Consider the following 20,473-nt stretch of genomic DNA (forward strand, 5'->3'; position numbering starts at 1 on the left):
GTGATTGCATAAATATCTAAGCTGCTGACCCCACATCAAACTTTTTCAAACAAAATTTTTGAGAATTCAATTAAGTTGAAACGAAGTCCACGAGTATATAATTATGCAAGCAAATAATAACAAAAATCAAGAAGCATAAAGCAAAACGATAATATGAATGCGTCATGTGGGTTCCAACGTGCTGCATACTAATAAAAAAAAATGAGTCTTATATCTAATCTAGCTAACACATTCGTAATATATATTAGTGTTGTTATCGTTCGCACCATCTAATCGATTGCGTGTTATCAGTTGTAATGTAAGAGATACATTTTTTTTGACAATAAGGAATGTAAAACAAGAAGACCTCATTGAGAACAATACAAAATGAGCTCGAGCACAGAAGAAGAAGGAGAAATAATTTGCTTTGGTGTTTTCCTGTTGTTGTCTTTTCCGTGACAAAGGCCAGCTCAATAATTTTCTTTTATTGGTAGTTTATTAGGAAAGAGCCATTGTCGACACCAGCCGTGAAGTATGAAACATCACTTTTAATAGCTAGGCATGCCAACCTTTTCCTATGGATGGGATTTTTAAGGATTGTAACAGTAATTGGACCCTTAGAATTTATAAACTTGTATTAACAGTAATTGGACCCTTAGATCTATGGATGACATAGATGGATCTGTCTTCCATTGTATAATATGAGTTGTTTTCTTATTCAGAGATTGAAAATGTATCACTGGGAAGAAGCCTGCGTGATTGCATAAGAATATAAAATATACATACAAAAACGCACTTTGTACCAATAAATCTATGTCAAAGTCGATATATCTAATATTGAAATTTATTAAACCATTTCACTAGGGCCAAATGGCCCAATGTCCAACCAAAGACTGTAGCCTGAAAGCTAGAATGCAGGGGGCTTTTGAAACAGAACAATTAATTTTGACGCACTTTTATTGTGTTGCAAGCTACTTCTTTAGTATTATATATTGATTCTCGTAACGTGTTCAACTCTGTACTTGTAACATTGAAATATTCTGTCCAAAAGAAATCTAGTCGTCGTAGAATTGGATACGCTAACGTTACGAGTCACCATTAGGGCCATATACGAAATACTAGGACACGCATGAAGTGATGAAAGCTAGGTCACTTGTCACCACTGCAGCATATTTAAGGTAAACTTGATACCCAAGTATGTAGGAAATTGTATATGTATATATATTTACTTCTTCTTTCCTTTTTTCATAACAAGCAATCCTGTTAACACAAGACTCTGGACCAGAACCACAACCTTGAAGAGTTGCAGGGCAAACTTGGAGAAACAAACAGTTGATGGAGGAAGCAAAGGTTACATATGGCAATAATTAATAAATCTGTTTATAAAATGGAGACTATACTCTGGAAATAACAAACAGGATATCCAATGGATTCAGCCGAGAAAGCAACATCAGCTAATTTGGTTTCGGGGTCATATGTAAACAGTTTTTTTGGTAGCTCACGACCACAAAACAGCAACTTCTTTTTCTTCGGCTTCTTCTTCCCATCCAGAAGTGCTAGTGGCATGAACGCGCAATATACTGGGACATCATGCCAAAAATGAATTAACTCCAGATCAATGGAAAACATTTTGTCCCATTTCTTGGTGTGTGAATTGAAGGACCAAATCACTTGGTTGGGCCACTTCTTCTCGGATACGCACAAGCGGTTGTTGAGGTTGCACATGACGATCTCGTGAGGATTGGTATAGACAAACGGAGCTTTAGAGATGACTTGAAAAGCTTCGGTGTGAAGATCGAAAGATACAACTTTGGTTTCTTGGCAGTCGGTGAACCAATGAAGCGACCTATCAACAAAGACAGGATCGGGGCAACCAAGAACACGATAAGGAGAAGCGGGAGTGACATACCTCCAAGCGTTGGTGCTAAAGTCTAAAACTTCGCAAGTGGTAGCGTTTTCAAGGCCTATTTCTGAAGATTTGTAAAGCCAAACAGGCTTATACGTCGTCCCGGCGAATATGTCTTTACCGAATCCAACCTTAAAGAGTGGGTGTCCAAGCTTGAAGTTACTTTCTCCTAAGCGGATCATGAGTTGTTGAAATTCACAGAGAGGAAGAGGCCGATACCATCTAGTGGTGGGGTTGACCACAAAACCGGATTTGTGGGGATTATAGATACAAACCAGACCCTCACAGCTACTAGAGGAAACTGGGTACTCTGTGTTGTCCTTCTCCCAAGGAGTAGGGATCTTGAGCGATGATGATGAACCCAACACCAGTGTTTTTAGGGATTCTATGGATGGGGGGTCAGTAAATACGGACACCATGAGAACGTCTGGATCTCCTCCTCCTGATTGCTTCAATACTCTATATTGGAAGTATCGGGATTCCATAGTTGATTTCCATTGCTTTGATACAGCCTTGAATCTCATCAAAGAATTCACCGGAAGTTTCTCCAGTATTCGCTCTACGACATCGTGGTGCAGCAGCGATTCCATCCTCAAGCAACGTCTCTTCGACATCCTGGTCTTCGACATATTAATTGGTCTTCTCGTCGTCTCAACTAATTTGTTTGTACCTATTGATAAAGAAGAAGAGAGGATAAAACAGAGGATTTATAGTAATCGTCTGACAAATAGATTACGAAATCCCTCCGAGGAAATGGAATTCTCAACACTTTTCCTTTTTTTTTTTTTTTTTTTCTTACATGTAAAAATGTCAATAATATAGAGAAACTCTTAATGCATGATACCAACAAAAAAAACTCGTAATTAACCTATAAGATTTGAATTAAAAGGTCAGACAAATTGATGAGAGTACGTAATACATTTTTTTTTTTTTGGTCAACAATACGTAATACATTCTTTCTTTAGAACATCTTTGTGTTTTTACTTTTATCAATCAATCACAGCACACAAGTTCTCACCTCTTAATACTGATCAACATATAAGAAGATTTTTTAAAAAAAAAAAAAATCGTTTCATTATTTGTTTCGTCACGTAGAACACTCAACAGAAACGGGGTATAAAAAACAACCAACCAAATGAAACACTTGGTAATAGTTACCAGTAACTCTAGTAAAGGCAGTTCAATTATTTTGACGTATGTTTTTGGCTTTTTGTTGCCTATATCGACGTTCTTTAAAACCACGATCCTAGTGGTTTGGGGATATATAATAATTATTATCACGGTTGCCACCATAAAAAGTAGTTGAGGAGAGAAACCAAAGTTGGAAAGGAGATTACCGGCGACTCCGTTGGTGTGTGAAACAAACAATGAGACGGATTAGAATGACGGTGTCCCCTTCATGTTTGGATGTTAATTAGGTCGCCTTATAATATTTTAAGTTATTAATGTTGCTCGAAAGTGATTAATGTGTCCCCTAAGATAAGTATATGATTTCATTTAGAAGATACAGTATTGTGCATTGTTTACTATAGATTAACAAGCTTTTGGGTATCAGTATTTTAACCTCAATCCTCAAAACTGGGATAGAAATGACTTTAATTTTAATCTATAAAAATTGCTTTTTATATAAAAGTGATCATATATAGTCAAATAAATATCGCATAGATTTAATTATGTAAAACTTCATTATGACATGTAGTTGCTTGTTGTTTAGGAAATAGTAATATTAAAAATACAAAAAAGATATACGTACAGCTATTTCCCTTGAAACAATATATATATATATATATATATATATATTATGTGAACTTAATCATGTTATTATCGTTACATCACATGTATTCTTGAAATTTACGCTGAAGAAAAAAAAACAAAATTCTTGAAAGTTAAACAAGGATTTGATCTACGTGTATCTCTGGTATGATTAGTAACATTAGTATAACCAAAGCGATTAAGTGGATTAAAATATTGGAGATATTTCTTAGTTAACTAAAACAAAATATGATACTATAAGAAGCAAAAATCCTCGTGGCTCTCACGAGGAGAGAATGGTCCGAATGTTGTTCCTTTTTAAAATTAGAGTTTGCTGACCAAATCCCAAATGGCATCACGTCTCTCTCTTCTCGTTGACGCCTTTGACACGTTGTATCTTGGTTAACTTAAAAAAAAATTACACCTAAACTTACTTTATTAAAAACTTAAAATTAAATAATGAAGCCAAAAAAAAAACTGAGTATAACAATTATTTTAGCAGGTTAAAAAAACTAAACTTGGAAAATTAAATATCTGACGTAGTGAACGGGAGATATAATTGTAACTTTGTTGCCACGTATAATTTAATTTTACAAGAAAAAAAAAATACCGTGATTAAGAAGTAGAGAATCACAAAAGTATTTATGTTTAAATTTGGAAAACTTGAGATATTTTGTTGACTAACACTAAAACATTTAATGCATTTTTACTACACCGACATAAAGCGGCACACGTATACCCCCACAATTAACAAAAATTAAAATGAATGTAATCACGAAAATAACAATTAATTAGTATCTCTTAATTAAGATACTTAACTATTTGCTTTTTCCACAAGAAAACACAAAAACCACTAGTGAAAGAAACCACCCCTTGTATTTCTCCTAGTCTTCTCTTATATAAAAACCTCTCCATCTGCTCTCTCTCTCTCTCACTCATTACTTCACACTTTTCATAAAATCATTTCTCAGTTTTCCCCAATGGACACCAAAATCGGATCATCCATCGACGAGTGCAAACCGACGAACGGCGACGTCGGTAGTCCACCAAACGTAACCGTCAAAACAATCCACGACTCTGTTGTTCCTTCCTCCGCCATCTCCGTCAACTCATGCGACGCGACTCTCGGCCGTCACTTGGCTCGCCGTCTCGTCCAATCCGGCGTCACCGATATCTTCTCCGTTCCCGGCGATTTCAACCTCACGTTGCTTGATCACCTAATGGCGGAACCGGAACTTAACCTGATCGGTTGCTGTAACGAGCTAAACGCCGGTTACGCTGCCGACGGTTACGCTAGATCTCGTGGAGTCGGCGCTTGCGTTGTGACTTTCACCGTTGGTGGACTCAGCGTTTTGAACGCCATCGCTGGTGCTTACAGCGAGAATCTTCCGGTTATATGTATCGTCGGAGGTCCTAACTCTAACGATTATGGTACTAACCGTATTCTTCATCACACCATCGGGTTACCTGATTTTAGCCAAGAGCTTAGGTGTTTTCAAACCGTCACTTGTTATCAGGTAACTCTCAGAATCAGATCTGATCATAATAAGATTAGCGTCGGATTGTGATTTGATTTAGGGTTTTTTTTTGTTCTGTTTCTCAGGCGGTGGTGAACAATTTGGAGGATGCTCATGAACACATTGATAAAGCAATATCAACAGCTTTGAAAGAGAGCAAGCCTGTGTATATTAGCGTAAGCTGTAACTTAGCTGCGACTCCTCATCATACATTTACTCGTGATCCAGTTCCCTTTTCGCTAGCTCCTAGGTATGTTTCTTATACTTTAAACTCTGATCAATTAATGAATCCTCTGTTTTCTCAGAGAATCAAAAACTCACAAAATGCTTTTTAATTATTAGATTGAGTAACACAATGGGTTTAGAAGCTGCGGTGGAAGCAACGTTGGAGTTTTTGAACAAGGCTGTGAAGCCAGTTATGGTTGGTGGTCCTAAGTTGCGTGTTGCTAAAGCTTGTGATGCGTTTGTGGAGCTAGCTGATGCTTCTGGCTATGCTATGGCGGTGATGCCTTCTGCTAAAGGATTTGTACCAGAGCACCATCCTCATTTCATTGGCACTTACTGGGGAGCAGTAAGCACTCCTTTCTGCTCTGAGATTGTCGAATCTGCGGATGCTTACGTTTTTGCAGGTCCAATCTTCAATGACTACAGCTCAGTGGGTTACTCGCTTCTCCTCAAGAAAGAGAAAGCCATCGTTGTGCAACCTGATCGTGTCACTGTGGCTAATGGTCCTACGTTTGGTTGCGTTCTGATGAGTGATTTCTTCAGGGAATTGGCTAAGAGGGTGAAACGTAACGAGACTGCTTATGAGAACTACCATAGGATCTTTGTACCTGAAGGTAAGCCACTGAAATGCAAACCAAGAGAGCCATTGAGAGTTAATACAATGTTTCAACACATTCAGAAGATGCTCTCTAGTGATACTGCTGTGATTGCTGAAACCGGTGATTCTTGGTTCAATTGCCAGAAACTGAAGCTGCCCAAAGGATGTGGGTACGTATCTCGGAACAAGACTCAAAATCTTTTTTACATTTAATATAGTGATGATATAAGCCTAAGATTTTAATTCTTCTTGTCTAAATNCGAGACGGCTTATGAGAACTACCATAGGATCTTTGTCCCTGAAGGTAAGCCATTGAAATGCAAACCAAGAGAGCCATTGAGAGTCAATACAATGTTTCAACACATTCAGAAGATGCTCTCTAGTGATACTGCTGTGATTGCTGAAACCGGTGATTCTTGGTTCAATTGCCAGAAACTAAAGCTGCCTAAAGGATGTGGGTACGTATCTCGGAACAAGCCTCAAATCTTTAAATTAGTGATGATATGTGCACAAGATTTAACTATGCTTTTTTAAATTGTAGGTACGAGTTTCAGATGCAGTATGGATCGATAGGTTGGTCTGTTGGTGCGACTCTGGGATACGCACAGGCAGTCCCAGAGAAGCGAGTGTTGGCATTCATAGGAGACGGGAGTTTCCAAGTGACGGTTCAGGACATATCGACAATGCTGCGTAATGGTCAGAAGACGATCATCTTCTTGATTAACAACGGTGGCTACACCATCGAAGTGGAGATTCATGACGGTCCTTATAATGTGATTAAGAACTGGAACTACACTGGTCTCGTTGACGCCATTCATAACGGTGAAGGCAATTGCTGGACATCAAAGGTAATCAAAACGATTGATGAGTGATGATGACATGACAATGCGGAAACTAAACCAAATCTTGGTTCCAAACTAACATATGAATTTGTGTGTTTTGACAGGTGAGATACGAGGAGGAGTTAGTTGAGGCGATTAAGACAGCGACCACGGAGAAGAAAGATTGTCTATGCTTCATCGAAGTGATTCTTCACAAGGATGATACTAGCAAAGAGCTGCTTGAGTGGGGCTCACGCGTCTCTGCTGCCAATAGCCGTCCTCCCAATCCTCAGTAGAAGAAAGCAACACAGAGAGTGACTGCTGCCTCTTACCAATTTAATGACATTGTTTTCCTATTGGTTTTGGCTTTTTCTACTTTGGAACTTTATTAGTAGTAGTAGTACCGGTTTAATCGTGGAATAAAGTAAAGTTCCTTTTCCAACATTGTGCTCTTTTTCATCAACACTCAAGTTCGAATAAATACTAATGGTTCAATCAGAAGAATTAGACACAAATATATAAATTCGGAATTATTTGATTTTTTCCAAAACTAATGGATTTCTTTTGCTAGAAACAGAATCCGAGTGAGAGCCAAAACCATCTAAACTTGTAACAATTTCGAACGATTGAAGTGTCCATTGAGTTAAAGGGATTAAAAATTAAAATCTAAGTTTCCTAGAAGTAAACATTAGTTCTGTATCATGATGGAAGCTAGTGACCCTCTTGTTTTAAGATGCTCATGTCTGTATGTGTCTAAGTTTGAACAGGAGGACTTTTGACAGTGAACAGGCATCTTAACTCTTAAGAATCAACAAGACAACGTAAGCAAAAAAAATCGAATGCTTAAGATTCCCAAACTCAGTCAAGAGATCTTCCTGACCATTCTCGCTCCCTTCGTTTTTGTTTGGCTTGCATTCTGTTGAACTTTTCTTTTCCTTTTTCAAGAAGAGGGTCGACCACAACGTACGCATTTGGATCATCCCTGCGCGACATTTTATCCTGCAGGATAGTTTCACATTTTCAGGTTCTTCCACAAGACACGATAAACAACATATTTTCAGGTTCTTCCACAGGACACGATAAACAAATACATAGGTCAACCTTCTGATGAAGTTATTTGTGATTAGCATTGACTACTACCTAAGAAATACTGGATTTTTCTATTTTAATGTTTTTAGAGAAATATAACGAAGTAGCACTACATCCATTAGATCCTCACTCAGAAAAAAATATGGAGCCTTAGAGATTTACCTTGCCAGGAGCAAACTTGAGCTTTACATTCTTCCAATCAGACAGATCTTCTTCTATATTGTCTACTGGTTCACTACTTGAGGTCAAAGCTCCTGGTTCACTTATTGGGGTCAACGCTACTGGTTTACTAGTCGAGGTAAACGGTTTTGCAGAAATGGACTGCTTAAACTTCTCGAGTTTTGCTAACACCTGAAGAAAGCGCAGGAGGGAAACGATGATCAGTTATAAAGAACACAACTGAAAGAAAATAAATAATAGATGAGTAAACCCCACCCAGAATCTAAGAAGAAGTATGCCACAATAAAGCAAGGATAAGGTTTGGTAAATGAACAAAGGGGAACAAAGAATCAATCAGATAACAAATTCAAAATTAAGCCACAACTCTGGTAAACAACTTACAGCATCCTCATTTCCTTGTAGTCGGCGCTTTTTCAACTTACGCAACTGTCGGGCGCGTTCAGAAGCGTTGTAAAGCTGTAAATCAGTGTCTCCTTTCTCCATATGTTCGGCTTTGGCTTCTGAGCCTATTCCTTTTTTCTTCAAAGACAGCTTTTCCATCCTTGGTTTCTCGTCTTCACTACTTACAGCATCAGACCTGTAAACAGCAAAACTAATGAGTCAATAACTTACATCACTGGTTACACCATCATGCATAAAAGCAAAATATATTCAGGCATTCATTCAGAAAAAGCAAGCAGATTCGTCTGAAAGGTTCTATTACTAAATAAAGGATGAATTCTTGGGCATAGATGAGAGCATTTGTCATATATTTGTTAGCCCAGCTTCGAACACACAAAGTTTGAGCTTGCCTAGCACTGAGATATTGCTAGAATAGATAAACAGTATTCTAAGGAACAATAAACTAGAAATATGGACTAAGCCATAAAACCTGGAAGACAAATGATACAGAGACGATAGCGAGTAAGTCTGTGGGTGTCATTACCTTTGCCTAGACTCTTCACGGCTTTTCAGACTAGAGCTCTCTGTTAAGAAAACAACCACAAGTATATTATAATTAGAACCTACAGAAATAACTAGCGTTAATAAACTGCATGAGGAGCAGAGAGAGCTGTATATTATTTTCTGGCAATGCTTGGTACTTGGTACCAAACCTAAAAGCATACAATCTTGTTAATAAACAGATAACATCCCTAAGCATAGACGTGATTATGCAAATCAAGAATTGCCATTAGGTTAATAATTCAGGACGTCAGAATATAGAGAGATATAAAAAAGTTATTACTTTTCTGAGTTGGTATTGAAGGCGTATCCCCCATCTCTTTCCTTCTGCTGAGCACTTGATTTCTCATCTTTGCATCAAATTTAGTCTCATCTTCATCATCATCGTCATCATCACTACGTCCAACTGAATCAGATGCAGAGAAGCTGTTATCTTTTTGAGCCGCTTCTTTCTTACTACTCAGAGCTTCTCGCACAGACAGTACCTCCTTCGACTCAGATGCATTCTGAAATGTAAAAGAACATCAGTAAGTCAAGAATGACAACCATAAACAAAGACCTCCACTAGTTCATGATAGACTGCTAGGCAAAGTTATAGAACTGTATGCATCATTACATATAGCAACCATGAGGAAATGTCCACTAGTTCTCCACAATATGGGAGATATAATAAGTCGCCTTAGTTTTTATTATACAGATTAGCCTACACTTTCACACACAAAAAAAGGGGAAATAAAGATAAGAAAAATAAATGCCACAAACAAGAGAAGTTGTATTATTACCCGTTCTCTATCTGTAGATTCTGCCTTCAAAAGTCGAGGATCATTCAATACGTCATGACTGCTCTTAATCTTTTGCTTTACAACAGCCAGTTCCTTCTCTTCTTCCTCAGCTTCTTCTCCAAAAGAAAGTAAATTCAATTTCCTGATTATCACAAAGACAACCAAAAGAAAGTCTCAAAAGAACAGCCAAAGCAAAATTACAGCTAAAATTCTCGACTGAAAATGGGTACTTACTTCACGGGCTTTTTAGGGGGTTCCTCGACTTCAGCAACAGATTCTTGTGATGTGTTTGCTAACACTCTAGGAACAATATCTTCGAAAGGGTTCCACAAAACCTGTCAAAGAAATATACAGATTTTTTAGAAAAACCAAGTATCACAAGACTGACACACCAAAGAATGAGTATTATTAATCAGAGAACATCCTTAAAAAAGAGGATATCAACATCGTCGTTTAACAGCATGGAACACTATAATAATTCAGCATTTATACGATCCTTACCTCAACAGATAATATTTTCGGGGCAGGATCCAGGGGACGATCATCCTTACCGGTGTCAACCTCTCCTAGTCTTAAAAGATTGAAGATTGAATCGCCCGTCACCTAAAAGAATAGAAACAAGTTGCAGCTAAACATGATCAAGAACTAGAAAAAAAAACTAAAATTGGACGAAGCAGAAGAAACAAAACAAAAGAAGCAAAGCAATTTGTTTTTTACCTTGCCAAAGATAGTATGCTTCTTGTCAAGCCAATCAGACTTATCCAAAGTAAAAAAGAACTGACTTCCATTAGAATTGGGTGAGCTCGCATTAGCCATGGCTACAATCCCTCGGTGGTTAAACCTCAGTCTTGAATGAAACTCATCCGCAAAGACACCTCCATATATACTATCTCCACCTGTTTACACACATCACTCACACAACAACAATTAACCTAATCCAGCGAGCAAGCAGAAGAAAATTGATAAAAACTAAGAGATCTTAAACCCCTAAGATGTAATCAGAGGGGCGTAGGAAATTACCGGTGCCGGAGCCGGTGGGATCGCCGCCTTGAACGAGAAATCCGGGAATAACACGGTGGAAGATGGTGTTGTCGAAGTAACCCTCGAGGCATAGTTGAACAAAGTTCCGTACGGATTTAGGGGCTTCCTTAGGCCATAGCTCGACGTCGATAGGGCCATGAGTTGTATTCACAATGACCTTTCCTTTTGTCGGCGGCTCTAGCACGTACACCGTCGACATCTCCTCCGCTCACGCTCTTCCTCTTCTTCTTCTCCGAGACTAACCTTGCGCTCTTCTGATTTCCCGTTTTGTAGATGGGCTTGACGAGCGAGAGACGCTGGTTCCTTTTGCTCGGTTTCAAAAATATAGGCAAACCAAACCATAAGGCCCAGCCCAACCATCAAACTGAGCCCATTATTAAACGAAGAAAATAATTCCACCATAACCAGAAAGACATGTTATAAAAGGCTGAACATAAATAACTTTAATATGTGGACGGTTCGTTGATTACCCTATCCAATTCGGTTCAACAATGGAGCAAGGGAGAGAGACTTGGCGAATTAATTTTAATGTTAATCTAGGTATGAAATCTTTTATGGAGAAAGAAATAACTTAACTTTACTTATGGTAGATAAGATAAACGGACGACTACCCACACTACAATCAATACATCATTAAAGTCATCAACTGATTTATTTTTGTGTCCTAAACAAAGTTGTTGTCTTCATTTTGGTTGAAAAAAGGATCAAAATTTCTTTAAATTTGGTAGAACCGCAAAAAAAGAATTTCCTAGAAATTAGAGAAAGGCTTCGATCGAGCTAGAGTTGAGTGGTACTCTAATGTTTGGACTTTATATATCTTTCAAAGTCTCCAATTTCAAAACTAGGATCGGATAGTTTCGACTTTCAAGGAAAGTCAATGGTACCACCAAACTAAGATATACATACAATACAAACGTGCATGACCCGCCTGCCTCACCTTAATTAATGTGTATGTATAACATTTATAGTACATCTATCTTATTAACTACTGTATTAATATCGCTGGTTATGAATTTGAGTCGTGACATAAGGAAAAAAAAAAAAAAAGAGAGTACTATATAATTATATATTATCAAATGACAAGCTTAATTCTAGCAAACTAACAAATTATATGTCCAAAGATCCCTAAAAATCCAATTTATTTTTTAATCATTAGACGGTTTACTTATGAAAAAAACATCCAATTTTTTATTTTTTAAAGTTTCATTTTCTGTAATTCTTCAAGTTTTGGACGTACGACATATCCATGTAAAATTAAACGAGTTGAACATGTTCGTATCGATGAGAAAAAAACCCACAAGTAATCCTTATCACGTTTTTAATTACAAAGTCAATCTTTTACTATTGTGTGAACTTGCATGATTTTAATTAGCTATCTAAATATAAATTATAAGTAGAAAATTTAAAGATATTAGAAATTTAAAGATTTTACTTGCATGATTATATAACTCGAGTCGTATAGTAGAAATTTTTTTACAATTTAAAACTAATATGTTATGTTTGACCATAAACAAAATAAGGTAGTATTTATTCAATAGTCTCAAAAACTCTGCATCTGATATATTAATTTCTATGGTAGACAGGTTTTTGACACAAAAGAATAGGACATTTAATTGATTACAGTATTTCTAAGATAGTCTAGAATAGACATGTTTATTACTAATACACAACGTGACTTCTTTCTTTCGTCCGCTTGACTTTTTGATGAAGTATGCGCGCCATAAATGTAATGTAATCAATTAAATCCTAGTTTAATTCTTCTTCTTTTGATATAGACGTTGTGTAGTATTGTGTAGAGAGACTTAATTAATAGAGGCTTGTTGTAACAAACCGTTTGGGTAACTCTGAAACAAACATATAATTTTATTGCTACCTTACATCTATCCCCATGGCATCTATCTATGTCTACATGCCGAAGATTTGTTCATCACACAAAGTTCTCAAATGTAAAACTTTTTTTTTTTTTTTGTAAACCCTTTAAATTATCATCTTGTGTATCTAATTAAAATGGAAGGACGAAGAAAAAGTGTTGAAATAGATTATGTGTATTGTCCTAATCTCTCAATAACTTCTATGAACTTACCTTCGTCAGCCTCCATCTCTTATGGGGATCCCCACGTCCTCTGTTTTCTAGCTAGCCTCCTCTCACTGTTTTTGTCTCTTTTTGTAATACTAATATTCAACATTATTCAGACACGCCAACTTTGAATATTCAGTAATATTTTTCCATATTCAACGATATGTTAAAACGAAGACTTCTTACTCTCGTAATAGTCTTCATGCTCCCCCACACTACTCTACATATATATAGAAGACCACTTCAACCTGTGTTGGTCACATTCATATCCCTCTTTAGATTTTTATTTTTCTTTCTCCAAAGAATTTAATCATTCTTTTATTCTTTATTCTTTCAAGCTCTCCTCTGTTTCTTGGTGCCATTTTATTGTATCTTCTGGTGAAAACAAAGAGCCATACTTGATCATTTAAAGCCTAAGGAAGACTTGTTGTGTTTTATGCCCACAAGGTATTTATTTGTTGAAATGTTTAATTTTCACCAATAATTGGTTGGTATAGAGCTATATTAATGATACTACAGTTTGTTTATTTAAGGCTGATATGATCTGGATTGATGTGTGCAGGGGATTTCTATATTAAAACTCTTTTGGAATTATCCTTTCATTATATTTGTGTGACCATGGGTCTTGACGTTGGGTCCTTAAGCTTCAAACTTAAAGATGGAGGCTTGACATCAAGAACCAACAGTTTCAAGAGAGACAGCACTACTATAACGCAGCAGAATTCTCCTAAGAAGATTACTATGGAACGGTCTTTGAGTTTCAACAGCTGGGAGATTCCTAAAGTGACCAAGACTGATTCAGATTTTGAGGTCTTGGAGACAAAGAAGTCAACTCCTAACACTTTGAATGGAAGAAACTGTGAGAGAATCCAAATAAAGAAACCCACAGTTACTCCACCTGAGCCTTTTGTGTTCATCTCCCCTAGACCGGTCACCGAGCTCGATGCAGCTGCAACTACCCTACAAAAGGTGTATAAGAGTTACCGGACAAGAAGGAACCTAGCAGATTGTGCAGTCGTTGTTGAGGAGCTCTGGTGAGTCTCTTGATTGGTCTTCTCTTCTTTTTTTATGTCTTTTAGGGATGCTTACGCTAACCCTTGGTATTGCTTGAAATATATTAGGTGGAGGACTCTAGATGGTGCAGCTCTGGATTTGAGCTCTGTGTCTTTCTTTGAAGAAGAGAAACATGAGAGCGCTGTTTCCAAATGGGCTCGAGCTAGAAAACGAGCTGCTAAGGTCTTACATCATTCTATCTCTGTTTACTTATACGTCAAGGTGTTATTACTAGATCTATATATCTCTTTTATATTATGAAATACAAATGAGGGTCTCCTTTTTTAGGTTGGGAAAGGCTTATCAAAAGATGAAAAGGCTCAGAAATTAGCTCTGCAGCATTGGCTTGAAGCTGTAAGTCCTCATTACCTATATGGCTATATCTTTGCTAGTTTTAATCAAAGACTAGTATCATATGGTTTGTGAAAAACCAAATCTATGAGTTTAGGTGCAAAACACAAGATCAAAAGTTATCAGTTCCGTTTTTGATGATTTTGTGAATCATATGCTAACTGGTCTCCCTCTTGGATTTACAGATTGACCCACGTCATCGTTATGGCCACAACTTGCATTTCTATTACGAAGTCTGGTCAGAGAGCAAGAGCTCACAGCCATTCTTTTACTGGTAAGGACTCAGATCCAAATTCCATTTATAGGTCTTCCTCTGTTTTGATCTGTTCTCAACTCTGTTTTCACCTATTTGAAACTAAAGGTTGGATATAGGAGACGGCAAAGATGTAAATCTTGAGAAACACCCGAGAAGTGTTCTTCAAAAACAATGCATCAGATACTTAGGGCCGGTGAGTTTTTTACCCTATCGACTTTACCATACTAATTACCCAGCTCTCGAGTACTCATCAGCGTCTATGTTTTTTTCTTTGAAACCTTCAGACGGAGAGAGAAGCATATGAAGTGATAGTGGAAGATGGGAGACTAATGTATAAACAGGGCATGACTCTGATCAATTCAACAGAGGAATCCAAGTCGATTTTTGTACTTAGCACGACAAGAACCTTATACGTAGGGATTAAAAAGAAAGGCGTTTTCCAGCACTCAAGTTTCTTATCTGGAGGCGCCACTACAGCTGCAGGAAGATTGGTCGCCCACGATGGGATCCTTGAGGTACTTAGATTGCCTCTCTTGCTTGCTTCTCCCTCGTAAATGAATCTCTTAATATGNTGAAATCTGCAGACGGAGAGAGAAGCATATGAAGTGATAGTTGAAGATGGGAAACTAATGTATAAACAGGGGATGACTCTGATCAATTCAACAGAGGAATCCAAGTCGATTTTTGTACTTAGCACAACAAGAACCTTATACGTAGGGATTAAAAAGAAAGGCGTTTTCCAGCACTCAAGTTTCTTATCTGGAGGCGCCACTACAGCTGCAGGAAGATTGGTCGCCCACGATGGGATCCTTGAGGTACTTAGATTGCCTCTCTTGCTTGCTTCTCCCTCGGAAATGAATCTCTTAATATGTTATATGTAAACTAAAATGTTATTTGTTTTCTCAGGCTATATGGCCATACAGTGGACACTATCTTCCAACAGAAGACAACTTCAAGGAGTTCATAAGTTTCTTAGAGGAGCACAATGTTGATCTCACCAATGTTAAGGTAAGGAAAATAAATATACTATGCAACAAAGTCAAACATTATAGTGCATCCATAAAATTTTGTACTCATAAGGCTAAATTTGATTTACAGAGATGTTCTGTGAATGAGGAATATTCGTCATTCAAATCCACTGCGGACGAAGAAGAAGGACCAAAAGAAATCTCAGAAGAAATTGAGATGCCTACAGAGAAAGAAGAGAGAGCGAGACCGGTGTTTGATCCTGTAAAGAGACTGTCTTGTAAATGGACAAGTGGATATGGCCCAAGAATTGGGTGTGTTAGAGATTACCCAATGGAGCTACAAACACAAGCACTGGAGCAAGTCAGTCTCTCTCCTCGGGCTTCGCCAGCTAATTCTTACGGACCAATTCCATCTCCAAGGCCGAGTCCTAAAATAAGGGTCTCTCCACGCCTAGCATACATGGGGATCCCAAGTCCTAGGGCTGTTAAGTGTTAAAACCTAACCACACATTTTTTTAACTTAAGCACCAAGAAAGGGTGAGGTTAGAAGAGAAGAGACACTAAAGCTCTGTTTTTCAATCTCCTTTTGCATATTTTTCGAATTTGCAACATTTTGTTGCTTCGAATACTTCTCTTGTTAGATCAAGACTTGCTTGACTTGATTATGCTAGAGATAGAAAACAGTCGACTTGTGGCCCGTTTAGATCATCTGGTTCAGATTGATCGTTAATTTGATATTTATTTTGTAAAGTTGCAAACGTTAATTTATTTTAATTAATTGGCGATGATTAAAACAATAAAAAAACAAAAAGTAAGTGCAAATTGGTCTTAAACCGATAAAACTTCTAAAAATATATAAAACTAATTTTACTCTCCTTTGTGTAATAAAATTTTACGTGTTAGGGAAACTCTTTTAGCCCATTATAAAAAAATTCAGTTATATACAATATGTACCAGTAGTATCCCTGTACTCTAGTCTATCGTATCTATTCATTCTCTCCCCTTATTGGTCGACGTCTTTACTTTTTGTTAACACGTACGTGTTAGGATTAATTATAGCATATGTAACACCTAAACTTTCATTTCATCTAATGATATTTACCTGCTTAGCAAAAAAAAATATATATATATAATATAGCATGTATAGTTTCTTTCAATAATTACGTTATTAAGACAATGTCACTTTCCTTAACGTTCCCTTATATATTTTACGGTTCTCGTATATACAAACGAAAAGATGAGGTTGGGAGAGTAACTAGCTATGAGGTTGAACGCAGGCATATGGAATTACCGTTTGATGTAGAAATCGAGATCTTGCTAAGACTTCCAGTGAAACCTCTACGTCGATTAGAATTGGATTTGAAAAAAAGTCTCATAAGATCTCGAGATTTTCATGGAAGGGTACTTGGCTCATCAGAAACTCAATCACCGTTTCACGATCCTTGCTAACGGTAACTTCATGGATCCGTTCGCTCCAAAACTTTGCCCTGATCGTGATGATGAATCGGATATCAATGATCGAATAAAATCGTCTTCTCCGCATATATAATTCCTAGTTTTATTTTCACTATTCCCCATTCATGAAAATTTTATCTTTCTAAAACAACCCTAAATTTATTATTTCTGTAAAGTTTATGTACCCCATTCATCTATATATATATCGACTGATCGACATGAGTGTAAGAATTCTTCCCAACTCGAACTCTCGCCATTTTGTTATACCACTATTCACTAAACTTATTTTCAAAACTCGAGTACTTTTTAAAAAAAATTATATAGTTTGATTTTAATTTGTTTATAGTTTTAATAGTTTTAAGGTATTGTTACTTTCTGTATTTATTTTAACTTTAACAAAAAGTACTTGCATATATACTATCATATTTTTTGGACGGATCGGATCCGGATCCAAATTAATGTCTGATTTTCTAAATGTATATCATTGTCCCTATGATATCCTGGTTTGAAATTTCCTCTACCTAAGCTTTTCTTAATGCAAATCAAATCTGACACATGTAAATTTCTAAACTTGAGACTTGGAAAAGTATTAGAAACATATATGTAATTACACTGACGTCTTATAACACTGGCATATTTATTGAGTCAGTTAGGGAGAACTCTGTGGGTAGGTGTAAAATGCAGCTAACTAGCCAAGTATATATGTGCAATCTTTCTAAAACGCACTAAAATATTTTTCGAATCATTGACAAAGATTCGTTTTAAAATTTTTATAGGAATATGGATGGAAATGGAATCTTACATATAGAATCTTAGGACATAATGTTTTAGGTGAGACCAATATAAAAAAGAATACGTCATGATCCGATCCTGGTGGACATTAAAAAAAAAAAGACTCGAAGAGATCACAACAAAAGAAAATGGATCCACCCAAGGAAAAAGAAGAAGAAGAAAAACTTATATAAACTATAGTAAATAATACTTTTCCATTATAATTAAATAAATAAAGATGGGCTTACGTGAGCACATGTGGCAGACACGAAGTTGAAGACAACACCATCGACGGTACTCCTACAACCACATCTCTTCTAAAGTCCGTTTCTAATTGGGCTCCATTTTCATCTATTTCCACACCATTCATGCTTTTGCCCTTTCTCTATTTTGAAGAAGTATTAATTTACTTAATTCATTTCTCCCAAAAATTGCATACCTTCATAATTACATCATATTTTTAATACTTCTTCTTGATTTATATGATTACTTTGTATACTTTTTTTTGGGCATACAAATTATTACTCTGTATAAAACTCGAATGTTAAGTTACTTTCTAATTTTATAATACGAACATATACTTAATAGTACTATTATACTATGTTATTTAGCGTGGTGCAGATATAATATCTTTCATATTTCAACCAACATTTTTCTATAATTTCAAGTGATTAAAGCAAAACAAAGGTTCCAAAAAAACACATTTGTTTAGTAAAAGTAACTTGTTCAGATTTGTTTGAGCCTTTTCAAAAACATAATAATAAACCACAAGTTAAATACGGTATAGATTTTGTTTTTTTTTGTCTAATACCGTCTATCTTACTTTTTATTTATTTAGTTATTATTAGTTTATGAAATTGCTCACAAGAGGGAACACTTTATATACGTATATTGTTGAATGGGAAACACATCTGCTAACCTAAAAAAATTACTGGAACAAGCGGACAAAACCACTCTTCCCACACCAATAAGATAAACTTTTTCTATTCAACTCATTTAGTTTATTCAATTTGGATGATAAAACGGATTCGTAACTCTTTGTAATTATTGTTCACTCGTCGTGTATTGAAGAGAATTTATAATTAGAACTCAAATGGTGTAATTCCACTTGAAGCAAAAGTGGATTTAACGCATTATATTCTTTTAAGTTTAACGTTTGATATCCTAAATTTGCGAGTTTTTTGGAGACAGCCAACGTATATATAGTCTCAAGCAGCTAAGTCTAACATATATAGTCAACAAGAGAATCTCAATCTAAGAAGCCTTGGGATTGGTCCGATTAATTTTTTAATTTGTTCATAACATGAGAAGATAAATTAATGCTTAATGCTTTGTCATAATAGCAAAAGTGTAAGCTAAAAGAATATGCAACAATCTTTTTTGTATTACACTTACAAAATTTAATCACAAACATAGTTTAAAAATCCAAGAAAACAATATAAATATATTTTAAAACACAATCAATTGAAGACAACTAGAAAATAAACATCATTTTATAAATAAAAAAAAAGATTCTCGCTTTTTTTTTTGTCATTCAGATATAAGTTTAGAAGGATAGCCAATCAGTTTTTGTTTTCGATTTAGAGATTTTTATCTGCTTTACCTCATTGGGTAATGGCATAAAAAACAACAACTCTCATGTACGTAAAGCAAAATAACAAAATTGCAGCTCGCTATCATATTTACAACTTGATTAACCAATCTTGTACGATAAAATTTATAAAGATTTAAATCTCTTAATAAACACCTTTTCAATTTTTTGTTTTGTTTTTCTATGACAAGTTGTGAAATGATCATCCCAATAAATTGATCTGCTTTAACATTCTTAATTGCAAAGCGTAATTAGCGTTGCCCTTAATTTATATACACGTGATCCTTAATTTTCATCTAGTTGAGTAGTTACACTTCTTCATGACACATTGGCAATGTGGATCATAAGGCTAATAACTTGGTTCGCCATAACGCTTATTTGACTCCGCATCAGACGATCAAAATAAAAAGGCATGTTTATAACACTGAAAAGTTTTATGGTGCTTCAAATATGATTAATTTTTAGTTTTAATTTTAAACGATCAAATTTTAATTTTAATTCTATGGCGCTTTTAATAAGGCCTTTACCCTACTTTTACCATTTCCATTATCTCTACGGGCTCACACATTTATTGCTAATTTGCCAAGTGCAATATGTTTTTAGTAGACTCAGTTTCAGTATGCATATAGTATGTTACTAGCTACATCACTAGACCAGATGTATTTCTACAATCTACAGTATATCTTAATAACAATATAAATAAGTAAAAAAATAACTCTGTTATATGGATGATATAACTAGAATGACTCTGTTATAGATGACCATGACCCATATATGATATATGTATTTACAAAATATATATATTTTAGTTTTTGATTGTGAATTTCAAAGTAAATAAAATTTGTATCCAAATACATCAATGGTAATATTCTTAGATAAAAATGTATATCCTCCAGACATGATGCGAGTAAGACGTCGTCCTAACTCCTAACACTATTATGAAATGTACATATGGCTCCAAATTGTGAATTCTCTACCTCTTTTTTTCTTTCTCCCAATCTCCTTTACTTACTTTACCTATAGAAAAGGTCAACATCGGCAATAAAATCTAGCGCGTGGGTTTTGGAACTCCCATGCATTTAACTCATCAGAACCAAATTTTCTAAAAATTACAAAAAA

At 35.9% G+C, this 20,473-nt stretch overlaps 4 protein-coding genes across 5 annotated transcripts; 2 read left to right on the forward strand and 2 right to left on the reverse strand.

Moving 5' to 3' along the window:
• Positions 1,244-2,583, reverse strand: LOC104716856 (F-box/LRR-repeat/kelch-repeat protein At1g09650-like). Its single transcript, XM_010434317.1, has one exon. The coding sequence runs from the start codon at positions 2,512-2,514 to the stop codon at positions 1,360-1,362; it is 1,155 nt and encodes a 384-aa protein (XP_010432619.1). The 5' UTR covers positions 2,515-2,583; the 3' UTR covers positions 1,244-1,359.
• LOC104716857 (pyruvate decarboxylase 1-like) lies at positions 4,559-7,242 on the forward strand. Its single transcript, XM_010434318.2, has 5 exons — positions 4,559-5,154; positions 5,241-5,404; positions 5,497-6,147; positions 6,519-6,825; positions 6,924-7,242. The coding sequence occupies exons 1-5, from the start codon at positions 4,618-4,620 to the stop codon at positions 7,092-7,094; spliced, it is 1,830 nt and encodes a 609-aa protein (XP_010432620.1). The 5' UTR covers positions 4,559-4,617; the 3' UTR covers positions 7,095-7,242.
• Positions 7,401-11,145, reverse strand: LOC104716858 (peptidyl-prolyl cis-trans isomerase CYP57). Its single transcript, XM_010434319.2, has 10 exons — positions 10,812-11,145; positions 10,509-10,687; positions 10,293-10,394; positions 10,026-10,126; positions 9,792-9,933; positions 9,293-9,515; positions 8,993-9,032; positions 8,449-8,644; positions 8,050-8,238; positions 7,401-7,797 (listed from the first exon to the last, which is right to left on the reverse strand). Exons 1-10 carry the CDS (start codon positions 11,029-11,031, stop codon positions 7,657-7,659), a joined length of 1,533 nt encoding a protein of 510 aa, XP_010432621.1. The 5' UTR covers positions 11,032-11,145; the 3' UTR covers positions 7,401-7,656.
• LOC104716860 (IQ domain-containing protein IQM1) lies at positions 13,187-16,325 on the forward strand. 2 transcript variants are annotated; one of them, XM_010434320.1, is made up of 9 exons: positions 13,187-13,356; positions 13,472-13,943; positions 14,031-14,145; positions 14,251-14,316; positions 14,499-14,587; positions 14,675-14,762; positions 14,854-15,084; positions 15,476-15,577; positions 15,668-16,325. In XM_010434320.1, the coding sequence occupies exons 2-9, from the start codon at positions 13,528-13,530 to the stop codon at positions 16,031-16,033; spliced, it is 1,473 nt and encodes a 490-aa protein (XP_010432622.1). In that variant the 5' UTR covers positions 13,187-13,356; positions 13,472-13,527; the 3' UTR covers positions 16,034-16,325. The 2 variants fall into 2 exon arrangements, with proteins under 2 accessions (XP_010432622.1, XP_010432623.1); XM_010434321.1 differs by lacking the exon at positions 14,854-15,084 and adding an exon at positions 15,154-15,384.

This window comes from Camelina sativa, chromosome 10, assembly GCF_000633955.1.
Source record: "Camelina sativa cultivar DH55 chromosome 10, Cs, whole genome shotgun sequence".
NCBI classification, from domain to species: Eukaryota; Viridiplantae; Streptophyta; class Magnoliopsida; order Brassicales; family Brassicaceae; genus Camelina; species Camelina sativa.

What these genes read in the sequence shown, in the direction of transcription:
- LOC104716856 (XM_010434317.1), bottom strand. Translation starts at nt 2,514, where the DNA reads ATGTCGAAGACCAGGATGTCGAAGAGACGTTGCTTGAGGATGGAATCG.
- LOC104716857 (XM_010434318.2), top strand. Translation starts at nt 4,618, where the DNA reads ATGGACACCAAAATCGGATCATCCATCGACGAGTGCAAACCGACGAAC. An exon ending in AAACCGTCACTTGTTATCAG is followed by an intron (nt 5,155 to 5,240) that starts GTAACTCTCAGA and finishes TCTGTTTCTCAG; the next exon opens with GCGGTGGTGAACAATTTGGA. An exon ending in AAGCTGCCCAAAGGATGTGG is followed by an intron (nt 6,148 to 6,518) that starts GTACGTATCTCG and finishes TTTAAATTGTAG; the next exon opens with GTACGAGTTTCAGATGCAGT.
- LOC104716858 (XM_010434319.2), bottom strand. Translation starts at nt 11,031, where the DNA reads ATGTCGACGGTGTACGTGCTAGAGCCGCCGACAAAAGGAAAGGTCATT. An exon ending in AGCATACTATCTTTGGCAAG is followed by an intron (nt 10,395 to 10,508) that starts GTAAAAAACAAA and finishes CTATTCTTTTAG; the next exon opens with GTGACGGGCGATTCAATCTT. An exon ending in CGTGAAGAGTCTAGGCAAAG is followed by an intron (nt 8,645 to 8,992) that starts GTAATGACACCC and finishes TGCTGTTTACAG; the next exon opens with GTCTGATGCTGTAAGTAGTG.
- LOC104716860 (XM_010434320.1), top strand. Translation starts at nt 13,528, where the DNA reads ATGGGTCTTGACGTTGGGTCCTTAAGCTTCAAACTTAAAGATGGAGGC. An exon ending in GTCGTTGTTGAGGAGCTCTG is followed by an intron (nt 13,944 to 14,030) that starts GTGAGTCTCTTG and finishes GAAATATATTAG; the next exon opens with GTGGAGGACTCTAGATGGTG. An exon ending in TGCAGCATTGGCTTGAAGCT is followed by an intron (nt 14,317 to 14,498) that starts GTAAGTCCTCAT and finishes TTGGATTTACAG; the next exon opens with ATTGACCCACGTCATCGTTA.